Source organism: Anthonomus grandis, chromosome 3 (assembly GCF_022605725.1).
Source record: "Anthonomus grandis grandis chromosome 3, icAntGran1.3, whole genome shotgun sequence".
NCBI classification, from domain to species: Eukaryota; Metazoa; Arthropoda; class Insecta; order Coleoptera; family Curculionidae; genus Anthonomus; species Anthonomus grandis.
In genome coordinates, this window is record NC_065548.1 from 15022575 (window position 1) to 15036023 (window position 13449).

Genomic DNA, 13449 nt, shown 5'->3' on the forward strand with positions numbered 1-13449 from the left:
CATCGAGACTGTGGGTGTTTAAATTAAAAGACACGTTTTAAATGATTTTTTTAATTAAAAATTGGTAACAGTACTAGCGTAATATACACTAAAAGGTAAATTAGAATTCAAACGAGTATTTGCATAAAATCAATCAAACCTACATACATTTATAAATAAATTATATTAATTTAATAAATGTTTGCTCAAATTTTTTCAATAATCCCGTTAAAATTACCCATTCTAAGCTAGATTAACGCACGTTTCATTTACCGGGTTTGTGTTATTTACAGGTGCTCCACAGATGTAAATGAATTTTAAAAAGTCATTATGCAACAGCAATTATTTAATTTTTTTTCCTTATTCATATATTATTTTTTTCACCATTCCATATCTGGGTTTTTAATCGGATTTCCTCCTGGGTATATCCCTGTTAAGCAGGCGGTGCAGTGGCCAACTTTGACGTTGCTCTTGCTTTTCAGATCCGATCGAACTGCTTTGATTAGTCCCTCTACGCTCAGGTATTCTAAACTATCGGCACCTGAAAGAAAAATTTTTTTTTTAATTAAAAAATTATTTTCGACTGTTATGCATTTTAAAACCTTCTCCTTGATCTTAATTAACTTTTTATATGAGAAAATTAGTTCTAAGAAATTCTTAAAAATTGGTAATGTCTGGTGATATACAGGGTGTCCCGGTTTATGTGGGAAATCTCTCGGATTCAGGTAGAACATCGAAAAATAATACCGAACGTTCCTATAAAAAAAATTCGTACAGGCCTTCTTTACGAAGATACAGCTTCAAAGGACGCTGCTGGAAATTGGTTTTTCATAAATTACTTTTAAACTATCCGGTAGAATTTAATAAAAATTTTAGGTGATGAACACTATTAGGGACCTCTTAAAATGACATCCTTAAAATACATTTACCTTATTTACTTTACCAGGGGCGGACTAGGTTGTACACTTTAATGTGTATATTTTTAACACCCTGTATGTTAAAGTCTAAAAAAAATAAATTTGGATACCTTGAACCCTAGGCTAAAAAAAAGGTACTCTTGTTCATTATCGATAAAATGAACCGTTTTGGAGAAAAAAAATAATAAACGAGCCAATGTTTTATTTTTTATTTTTTTAACTACCTAGATCCGAGAGATTTCCCACATGAACCGGGACACCCTGTATAAATAAATATTGTTACATGATCATCTTTTCATCTAGTTGTAATGCAAAAAAAAAGCTTTTTGGATATTTTTGATTTACTTTGTTGCTAAAAAGTCAAGAAGGTAAATATGATATTCAATTGCCTACAAAACTTTTTTTAATTGTATTGCAGCCCTTAAGATTGGCTTTCTAGTAAATTAGTTTATAATAAATATAGACTTTGTAATTCATTGTCCAAAATTACAAATATTTTTATATTGCTTAAATTTTGGGTTATTACCAAAGTTGATATCCACTTGCTTGTCTTAAATAAACCACTCCGTATTTTATATTTACGATTATATTACGGTATTTTACGTTCTATGGACATATTTTATACCGTGGTTCTCTAACGGTTTTTGAGATATTAATGTTCGAAAAATGTATCATTTTTGAAAACTTTGAATTTATTGGAAAGAAAGAGGTACAGGGAAAAATGATAAATATCCTAATCGTATGTCTCCTGTAGTCGCAAAATTTTCAAATTTTGGTCTAGCCATAGTTTTTCCTTAGATAGATGTTCCCAAATGAATACAATATAACAGATATAATAATATCCCAAATGAATACAATATAACAGTATAAAATATACAATATGAAGGGTACAGGGAAAAAAGCAGATATGTCACTTTTTATTGAAAATCTTGGTAGAGGCGCCATTGAATTCTTCGAATGAAGACGCTTATTTTAGATTACTAAAACCGGGAAACAACCACCGAAGTCTTGCGTAAATTAGTATCTAAAATATAGCGTACCGAATAAAAACCTGCTTAATCCAAACGTCCAGGGAAAAAACCAGCGATGTCATGTAAACAAACCGGCTGATGCAATATTCATTTTTAAAAAACGTGCCAGTATTATTGTAACCGCAAAAGTGTGACTTCTTGTTTGTCAGTGTGATTAATAATAAACCGTTATGGCTAATAGTGATTCGGAGTATGTACGCCTTTAATGTACATGTCCTCTCTTCGGGTCAATCTATTTTTTATACCTATCATGAAGGAGAGGCTAAAAGAGGATCAAACGAAGTTGCATCTTTTGAAGAACTGCAAACCTTCTGTGACTGTGCCGGAGGACAAATTAAAAACTTTACCATTTTTCGATTTATTCATTTTGTAGTAAAAAACAAAATTCATAATCTGAATGAAATAAAAATCACATTCCCTATAAGAGGACACTTCTATTTGGAATGTGACAAAAATGTAGGATTGTGGGATTTGAAGAGCCCCTTTGAGGTCTTGGAAGAGTTCGAACAAGTCATTAGGCATTCCCGCTCCAAACCATCGCCGTTTGTTGTAGTAAGTGCGTCACAAAATATGATACTGGATTGGAATTCATTTTTAGACACAATATATTTACAAAAATGCCCATTTAAAATCCAGATTTTGAAGGAAATAGTAGCATCATCTGATCATAGCCGCCTTATCTAGTACCGTTTAACATACAATGGACCAGTTTTGTCTGAATTTATACGAAAACGCTTTGACCGAAATTCAGCTTTAAGATGCGGAGAATTTTTGCTGCCCGTTCCGGCATACGATGGTAAGTTATAAGAAAGTTTTAAATAAGAATGAGATGTATTAATTTTTTACAGGTTCATTACCAATTCCAAAGGCTAAGTTTACCGACCTAATGAGCCTCATGAGGTTTTGCAGTCCAAAAGCCGTGAGATTTTTTCAAAACCTGGCTCATCTCTAACTTACTTTATAATAATATGTTGATAAATAAACATTAAAAATTCCAAAAAATTAAATCTTTTTTATTTCAAAAATAAAAGCAGCTGGTTTTTGTCGATTTCAGGTGACATTGCTGCTTTTGTTCCTGCAAAACCCTGAGTGATGCAGATTTTTTTGCAATAATGACGTATTTACTTTTTCTAAACCAAAAAACCATAGTCATAATACTTTATAATAATATTAACTTCTGTTTTATGTAAACTACATGTTTATATTCGTTTTGGAAATAAAAATAATTGGTTTTGAACATTAAAATTCAATTTACTCTAATGTGAAAAGAAATGACATCTGGTTTTTTCCCTGTACCCTTCATATAATATTGTATAGGGGTTAAGTAGTTAGACAAATAGAACTCGCTTTCTTAAAACAAATTGTATATTTTAAATATGTTTTAAACTATCGCACGGAAGTAAAATAATATCCTTAAAACAACATGGTTTCTTCACTAGAAGGTCGATCACCACGAATCACACGTGTTTTCTACAAAAAGCATACAAAGCTGTGGAACAAAGACAATTGGATGTTGTGTATTCAGATTTTTCAAAGACCTTCGATAGTTTGGACCATAGCTATTATTGAAAAAATTATATTTATGGCTTTCCATCAGGGCCTTGTCTCCTATCTGAAAGATCCATGTTATTCCACACTAAGTGGTGCCCCTCAAGGATGCAATCTTGCCCGATTAATGTCTTCTATATTTGTCAATGATATCACTGGTACCGTTATGTCCGCATAATAGAAGCTAAAGAGGATTGTGATCTAGTGCAAAGAGACATTGATGCTTTAGCACACAGTACAATAAATAAACTATCTCTGAATATTAAAAAGTGCAAGTGTATGTCAATCTCAACTATTCACAATGAAGTTAATATAGTTAATAGCTTAGGTAATACTCCCCTAGAAAATGTCGATTCTATGAGGGATCTAGGAGTCATGGTTGATAACAAACTGACATTCAACGAATACATCGATGAAGTTGTTACATCTTCCTTGAAAACTTGGTTTCATCATCAGATCAACAAGAGAATTTGAAAGGTTGGACAGTCTTGTTAATTTGTATAATGGCTTAAATTACTTTATGCAGCAATGGTATGGTTCCCTAACTATAATATCCATATAGACAGATTAGAATATGTGCAGCGCAGTTTTTTGAAGTGTCTATGCTTTAAAATTGATAGAATATACCCTCCAAGGGGGTATGACCATAAACTACTTCTACAAACATTTAATTTTTTTATCTCTGAGGCACTGTGCTATTCTGAGCAGCCAGCTTTTTTTATTTAAATTATGCAACTATAAAATTGATGCACTTGATCTTTTAAGGGACTTAAACTTTTTTGTTCCCCCTATACACACTAGCCACCTTCGACCAAAAATACCTTAATTTACTAACTTAGCAAGAAATGCGCCTTTATATCGAGCTTGCTCATGGTTTAATATTTTACACAGCAATGATATTGACCTGTTTAATGGCATTCAAAAGCAAAATTGCTCCAATGATTCTGATCCCATAACCATTAAATATTTCTATATATACAGGGTGTCCGCTAATTAATGGTACATGGAAAAACCACAGACTCCTGATGTAAAAATATTACGATTTAACTATATTTACCTATATCCAAAAGTTGATATTAACTGAGATACAGGGTGTTAAACTTAAAACTTTTTTTTTGTTTTTCCCCAATAACTTTAACAAAAGATAACTTTTTTTCACAAAAATTTGTAGTTAGGGGTTTTTTAGGTCGAGAAATTCATTTTTTTAACAAATTGAGTGTACAATGTAGGGGGCGCTGTCTGCGACATCTTTTTCTCTTTCATAAGGTCATAACTTTTTTGTGCTTAACTGTATTTAAGTTTTTATTGAAAATAATACTTTTTTCATATTTTTTACGTAAAAAAAGGTATACTACTTTCGGGTCGCTCAGAGTCGCCGTTTTCGAGATATCTGCCTTCAAATTATTTAGTACAGCAGCTCAAGCAAGCAATAATGTCTTGTTACTCTTCACCAATCATTTTTTACATCATAAATAATGTTTTAGTATAAGTCATTGAGAATAATGCAGACAAAAATTGGATTATCATTTAATTAAGTTTATTTAAAATAACTATGACACTAGAAAATCTATTGAAAGAAAATAACATTAACGAAAACAAACTTAACTATGCGACTGATAACTTTTCCATTTTGAAACTGTGACGAGATTTAGTAAAAAAATAGATCTGCTTTTGACAAAAACTGTTCAAAATGTCTACCATTTACTTCAATACATTTAACAGTTCTTTCGCTGAAAGATCTCCTAATTTAAAAAAATAATTGTTCGTTTCGTAGCTTTTGTGCAGCATATAAAATTCTCTGCCATAGTTCTTCTCTGGAATTCACTATTTCTTTGTAAACGAGCGACTTCATATAGCCCCATACACAAAAAGGAGGTTGCTTGATTGATTCAAATATTGTTATAATAAAATACTATGGAAGGATATCTTTAAATAATTTTTTGATGAGGAATTATTAATTGATTAATTTATTTGAATAAATATTTCTTATAAATTACTAACCCAACCCAAATTCAGCACACACCTAACCCATTACAGATGTAAATGCTTGCAAATTGACATGGGGTAAATGTAATAAAAAATATTTTTTTTATTAAAATATGTTTTAGTATAATTAATCTAATATGTAGGATTTATATATTTAAAATTCTGCATATTAAAAAGAAAAGTAAAAAATACAATAATTAAGTGCATTTATAACAATTAAAAAAAAACAATTTATATAACTCACAGTGAGTGTTAAATATATATTTAACACTCTTTTTTCGTAGGGGAGTAATATCTATTAATATTTTCTTTGTTAACAAGCAGTTAGGATAAGTCCTTAAAATCAGGATGAAAAATCAGAGATCTATTGTAGTAGTAGAAAACTTATTTATTATTTTTCCAAAACATTGAAACTATCAAGCTTTGCTCAATAAAACATAGAAAAAACGTACAAACTGAAAGTAATTAATTATACCATTATCTTAGGTGACTTTTCGGATGTTTGGCGAGACCTTATTTTCACTCTGTATTTATCATGTTCCATAACTTTATTAGTTAATTGGAATAAATTCAATAATAAATAAATAGGGACATATGTACGAAGTCACATTTCATGTTAAATACTTATACTATCAAATGTTTCGGAAATATTAAGATTTATTACAAAAATTTAGATTCAAAATATTAATTGATTACAGTATTGAGTATGTTGTAGCGAATCAACATACTCAATGATTAAGTACAACAGGTGATTGTTTTTGGAGATGACAGAAATGGTAATTGTTTACATACAAGCCCCTATTCACTTGGTATTGATTTTACAGGTTTTGGCACAGTATATTCACACAGAACCGACTTGCTAATAATATTGCTATCAAATAATCCTGACCTATTATAATATCCCAATGTTTGTCAAATTTAGAGCCTTGACTCAATTCAACAAGTTTTATAATTTTTACTGAGAACATTCTTTAGATGTTTTGCTTTTTCGGAGATACTCAGATATAAGTTTTAAAAAACGATTACTTATTTTATGCCTAACAATAAATTAACATAAAATAAGTAAACGTTAGTGTTAGTGTTAGGACAAAAATTTTACTGAACGTCCTTGCTTTAATTTAACACTATCTTTAACTTACCAACGTGCTTAGCTAGTTCCCTGGGATTTAACTTATTCGCTATCAGTTCTTCTCTGGTGGGTATATTAATACCCATATAACACGGATACTGAAGTGGCGGACTGGCTACTCTAATATGTACCTTAAAACAAAAATATCCATAAACTTTTGTTCAGAAATGTAAGAGAAACAGTTCATACTCACTTCGGTTGCACCCGCATTCCTTAACAACTTAATAATTGGCCCAATAGTGTTTCCCCTGACAATAGAGTCATCCACCAAGATAATCCTTTTGCCCTTCACCATACCAGCAAGTGCACCAAACTTCTTAGCCACCAATAACTGGCGCAGTCGATTACTTGGCTGGATGAATGAACGTCCTACGTATCTGTTTTTGCATAATACTTCTGCGAATGAGATTCCACTCTAGAATATTTAGAAAAAATCTAAATTTAAAATCCGCTCCCTTATTAGCTTTATAAGAAACTCTAACCTGTCTGGAAAATCCATGAGCGGCAGCATTTCCAGATTCTGGAACAGCACTAACCACATCAGCCTCCACAGGATGTTCAATAGCCAGTTGTTTCCCGCATTGCAGTCGAACAGCGTATACCATTTGGCCTTCGAAGATGGAATCAGTTCTTGCGAAATAAACGTATTCGAATATACAAAATGCCTGAAAATTTTAATGAATAATTATTGATTATTATGTAAGTTAATCTAATTTTTTACCTGCGCTTTATTTTCTGGGCGATTTACTATATCAATAGTTCTAATACCGTGGCGAGTCATTTCAATTATTTCACCTGGATAAACTTCTCTGACATATTGGGCTCCGATTGATAAGAAACCACATGACTCCGAAGATACTACCCATCCATCTGCTTCTCGGTTTTCATCACACTCTCCAGACAATGCTAAATTATTTTACTTGTTAATAATTGAATTAGAAGTGTTTTAATAGACTTACGCTCATTCGAAGGTAAAATCTTGCCCAAACACAATGGTCGATTACCATAAGGATCCCTTATTGCATATATTTTATTCTTTAACATAATAACTAAAGAGTAACTGAGAGGTGCCAATTGCATAAAATGTCTTATTCTAGCAGGCCAATCAGGTTCACCAGTTGGCTCTCCTTCGGGTGGATTTAGGCAAAGTGCTTGTGTGATCAGCTCACTGTCTGAATGTGTTGATAGACCCACTCCGTGTTCTAATACCTAAAGTGAATGTAGGTAATATGGAAAGGGTATAAAGAGAGAAACAGTATAATGGTAATATAAGTATTTAAGGGTTGTTTGGAAAGTCCGCGCAAAGTCAAGAGAAATAGTACCACTGTTGAATGTAGAGGTGAGTTTCACATATGAAGTTTTAGCCAGAATAGGCTATTTATTTGTCTTTAACTTAGGTTTGAATCAAGGAAGTCGATTGAGAACCAAAAAAAATGGAGGAAAAGGAATTTTGTGTGATGATTAACCACTACTTTTTCATATTTCAGATGCCTCGTTCTAACTCGTTTTACATCAGTCCTATTCTCCAGATTTGGCTCCGTCAGACTGTTATTACTTCCCTGAAATAATGAAGAAATCGCTGCCGGAAAAAATATTTTATTTAAGTGAAAAGTCATTGCCGAAACGGTTGAGTATTTTGCAGACTTGCACAAATCCTTTTGTTAGGAAGGAATCAACAAGCAGAGTTGGATGAGGTGTATAAGCATATATAAAAGGAAGCAGAAAAATATTAATTTATTTAATTAAATTCACTTAGTCTGTTTAATAATTCTTATTTAGTCAAATAATGTCCTTTCTCTACTGTTTAAGAAAAAACTATTTCTTTGTTGAAGTTTGATGTATAGCCAAATGTACTGGTGTTATAGCAAAAAACTATTGCAAAGATATCGGTTGTAAAATCCTGTAGAAAGGATCTGGATGATCCGCTTTTTTCCGAAACATAAACAGAGTGAGATAAAGCCTTGGTCTCAAAACTTAATTAACTTGCCACTCTTGATGGTAAAATTTGATTAGATAGATAGTGCTTAATAAAATTAAGGAAAATTATAAATAAAAAAGTCTTTTCGAAATTTCTTTACTGCGTCAATTTTAAGTGTTTACTTCATAAGCGTATCTTTCTTCTTTTCCTCTTTCATTAAAACTATAGAGTTAGTAAATTTTGAATCAAATATAGTAACATTATTTTAAGTGTAATATTTAACTAAATATCAAGCCTCTGATTAAGTCGGCACTATTAGTTTCTTTGTTACTATTTAAGAATCAGGTTTCGCCACAAATTCCAGACTCGTAACGAGCCAAAGCGAATATACTTTTTAATCCTCTACAGAAAAATTAAATGTAACAAAAACGCGTTTAAAAGAACTAGAAGAAGGAACCAATGTATAGTAAGCGAGAATGTTGAAATTTCTGTTTCGGCATACTTTGAAGCTCATATGGAAAACTCAAGTAGAGATTTAGCAAGAGCTTACGGTGTAGCAATATGGAGGTCTTAAAGAAACACAAATTTGCGCCATATACGTATTAACCAGTAGAAACATTCTTGCCTGCCGACAGCGAAAGAATACTTGCTTTTTGGAACTGGTTACGTAATGCATATGAAGCAAATGATAATATTTCAAAATGTACTTATCATTTGGAGCGACAAAGCCAATATATTATAAACGTTTGGTGCGGCTTAAAAGGAAGCCCAATAATAGGACCTGTGCCTTATGATGGCACTTTGACCGGAAAGAAGTATGTTGACCTCCTTGATTATTTGGATAATGTTAACTTCGAGAGACGGCAACAAATCTATTTTCAAAAGAATGGAGCACCTACCATCAACTAAATGATGTAAGAATATTACTTGATAGACTGTTTAAACATAAATGGATGGATTGTAATACGTGGCCCGATTCGTTGACCACCTAGGTCACCAGACCTAAACCCTGTCGACTTTTATTTTATTGGTTATATAAAGAATGGCGTGTTTAAAAAAATACAGAACCGTTGATAAACTTCAAACACATATTAGGCAAATAATTGGACCAACAGATGGATGATCAATCTGCAAAAATTACAAGACGAGTGCTTTAGTGTGCTCAGAATTGAACAAGATCGCCATCTTTTGCTCTTTTGCTTTTTCACCACGTTTTTGCTCATTTATTGTACTCGTAAATTAAGTAGGTTGACCTGATGTAATTTTTATATTTCAAAGCCAATTTGCCTTAATTTGGAAAAATTATTAATATCGCTATAATATTGTTCTTTTTAGATTTAGTCTAATAGTGAAAATAAACTTTTTTATGAAGAAAATAAAAAATTTACAGAGAATTCCATTTAACAAAAAAAACATTTTTCTCGCAAACGCGATGATCAATTTTTTGATTGTTTTCACTTTTTTAATCAGCAGGAAAAATCCTACTAGTTCGCTAATTTAACCGACCATGTATCTTAAATATTAACAAAGATACCAATAATGCCGGAGGCTGTTAACTATTTAACTTACTTGTCTTCTCAAACTATCACAGTTAACCAGCTCTCCGTTGTGTGCTACAGCCAAGGCTCCATGGGCAGTGTGAACGACAAATGGTTGACAATTAACCTCTTCAGAGGCTGCAGAGGTGGAATATCTCGTGTGGCCAATACCAACGCTACCTTTCAGTTTTTTCATAGATTCGTCCGTGAAGATGTTGCTTACCATGCCCATACCTTTGACCACGTTAAAGTTCATGGAACATTTACCTTCACTTGTAACTATACCGGCTGATTCTTGACCTCTGGAAGTTGATTGAAAAGTAGGTTAATAAAGAAGAAGTGAATATTTAAAGTTTTTATTACCTGTGCTGTAAGGCTACCAATCCCCAGGTTATGATTTGAGCAATTTCTAGATGTGTAGGCCAGTCACCTGTGCCGATAGCGCCAAAAACTCCACATTCGTGAGTTAATCCGGATAATGTGTCTCCTCTGTTTTTTCTTTTTGTTAGTCCTACTGTTCCTTCTTGCACGTCATATTGTACGTCACTTGTGGTGGGTGAGAGACGTTGCTCGATCGTTTCGCTTTGATTTATTTGTTCCATTTTGTGTGTCTAAAAAACCAAGAGTAAAATTATGATATAGGTCTTTATCAAAGATTTTCAACATCTATAAAAATTGAAAGGATATAGATAATACTTAACAGATTGTTTGACATTTGAATACTTAACAGATGTTTATAGGTGAGTACTTTATTTTAAGTACTGTTTTTAGATAATAAGAATAATTCTTTATATTCTTTGAATATTGTTCTCTACTCATTCTTTTAGATTTATTTTAATAGGCAACGTTTGAAGCAAAAAAAATTAAACGATTTTGTCTAATTTTATTAAAAATGATGCTTATTTTATTTTTAGACCACGAAGAGTCAAACCTTCAAAAATATTATTTATTTTTTTTACAGGGAGCTAAAACTATCTAAACATGCTGTAAAAGCGGAAATATTATTTGAGCATAGATAGACCAAGAAGGGTGCACATTTTTCTAATTTCATAACATCTCAAACTAAACTAAAGAAAGAAATGATAGTTCAATTACAAGGATAACAGTCAAGAATAATTTGCTCAAAAATCAGGTATAATGTTGATAAATTTGAGATAAAAATATCTATATTGAGTTACTAGAATTATTTATAAGTTAGGGATTCGGGCGTTTAAAGATTTAAGATGCTTATAAACCCAAATGTACCGACACTTGATGTAATGAGTATAATCATTTTATACTGAAAAGTTTCTATCATGAAAACGAGTTATAAGTACTTGTAAGACTGACTAACTCAAGATTTACGTTTACCTAAGAAAGTGGTATTTACGTCAAACTCAGATTGCAGTGAGTTTCTGCTTGGTTTCTTTTTACCAATTTTTTAACTGGTAAATGACATCATTTATTAGTATACTTGATGGATAGTATGGATGATTTAGAAAACGTACTATTAAAGTTCTATCAATGTTTCTTTAGAAATGTTCATGGAATATTGGGTATTGAGATTTTTTTATTTCAAAAATATTCAAATTGCTCATACACTCATACTGACATAGATTATTCCCAATTTGAATCCTATATAAGTACAAGAATGTCAGTTGGATCTAAAAACAGGGAAATACAACTTTAAAGAACTATTCTCAGATACCTACATAAGCAGATTCCCTAGCTAGTGAGTCCAGTTTACTTTATAATTATGAATTCAAGCAAAGGTATAACACAACAGAAAACATTTATTGATTAGAGTCAGTATTGATAACAGTCTAAGCTGAACTTATTTTTTTTTTGCTTATTTATTTACGTGTAATTTGCTTATATGAATAGTAAATAAGGTCGTGTATATGCCAACTATAAATTGTTTCAAGAAGGAACATTTGCACACTCTATGCGAAGCTTCTTTATCACAAATTAACGCTTTTTCAAAACGTCAAATAACAACATTTTTAACATACATATTTGGTTTGAAATCGCTGTTTTTTAGATGAAATTTGCATCAATTATAAAAAGTTACAAAAATTATAAAATGGTATAAAAATAAATATATTTGTATGATTTAATGATCAAATCAAAACTAAATGAAACCATATATATTACGTTTAAAAGTTAACAGGGTAGGAAAATTCACAATTGATCATAAAATATTTGTTATTATACATTATATAGAATGTAGTGAAAGTAGATATTTATTCCGCCTATGTTCCTACTGTCGATTTATAGATGAAAATACTGATGGGGTGTCTCATATAGGGCTGCATACCCGATGTTTAAGGGACTCCCAACATGTATCTCAATGTTAGCATATAGGTTTACAAAATACTCCTTAGACATAGTCTAAGGGAATAACTATAATACTTTTTACAAGGAAATCTAATTCTACACTAGCTAAAGTATATTACATAATAATTTTATGGAGATAAAGAAGAAAAAAAGACACCAGATGAAAAGCACAAAGGAGTAAAAAAGATAATACCAACTATAGTTTTATTTTTAACAGGGTTTGCCGAAAAATTACTAATATTTTGTTGCCCAATGTTTAAGTTTTTACATGTTAATGTTATACCTTCTTTTGCTTACATAACTTGGGCATTATGAAACTTTATAAAAAAAAATGAACAGATTCTTTTCAATTTTAAGCTATATATAATATATTAATATTAAACTTCTTACCTAATAAGCTGCAAGTTTCATAAATATTGAATATCTGAAATAATTCCCGCCTAATGTTTAGTTCCAATGGTGTTCAGTAGAAATTTATTCTTAAAAATTTCGTTCAACGTATAACACAATCGATACCACGATATAAAATACGCAAAAATTCATCGCGGTCTTAGTTTATACACTTTATAAGTTTGCATAACACTTGTTTATTATTTAGTTTTCTTAATAATGATCCCTTGATAACCCCGTAGCCCCCTGCGGTGTTTTTTTTCTTACTTTAATGATGAAATGGTACTGGTTTCGAAATAATCTTTTTACGTTTCCATCAGCAGTAGTGTTTGCTGCTGATAGGGATTGGCGTCATATGTTTTTACGATTAGAAAGCTTTTATACTGATCTTGATTTTTTTGTTTGTTCAACTGTACGAAGCAACAAAACTAATAAAAAATCACAAAATGGCTCACAAACAATTTTACTAATAGATTTAGAATAATAAGTATTTTGAGTTTATTTATTCTTCTTGTTTAAGCCATATTAACTAGAAGAAGAGTAACTTTTATTAATCAGTGTTAGTTACGTTTAAGTATTCAGTAAATTAATGCAGTTTGGTACTTAGACATTATAATATCTTACGTCTGATGTTAAAAATGTTAGTCTGTATATTGATGACATTCTTAAGTGAAAATAACGTATCAAAATTTAATGA

General features: G+C 31.2%; 1 protein-coding gene across 1 annotated transcript; it reads right to left on the reverse strand.

Annotated features, from left to right (window-relative positions):
• Positions 1-35: 35 nt before the first annotated feature.
• Positions 36-12921, reverse strand: LOC126734350 (amidophosphoribosyltransferase-like). The gene is made up of 9 exons (XM_050437938.1): positions 12753-12921; positions 10410-10657; positions 10078-10348; positions 7550-7799; positions 7312-7496; positions 7073-7255; positions 6784-7005; positions 6601-6721; positions 36-520 (listed from the first exon to the last, which is right to left on the reverse strand). The coding sequence occupies exons 2-9, from the start codon at positions 10646-10648 to the stop codon at positions 360-362; spliced, it is 1632 nt and encodes a 543-aa protein (XP_050293895.1). The 5' UTR covers positions 10649-10657; positions 12753-12921; the 3' UTR covers positions 36-359.
• Between the last annotated feature and the right edge of the window lie 528 nt (positions 12922-13449).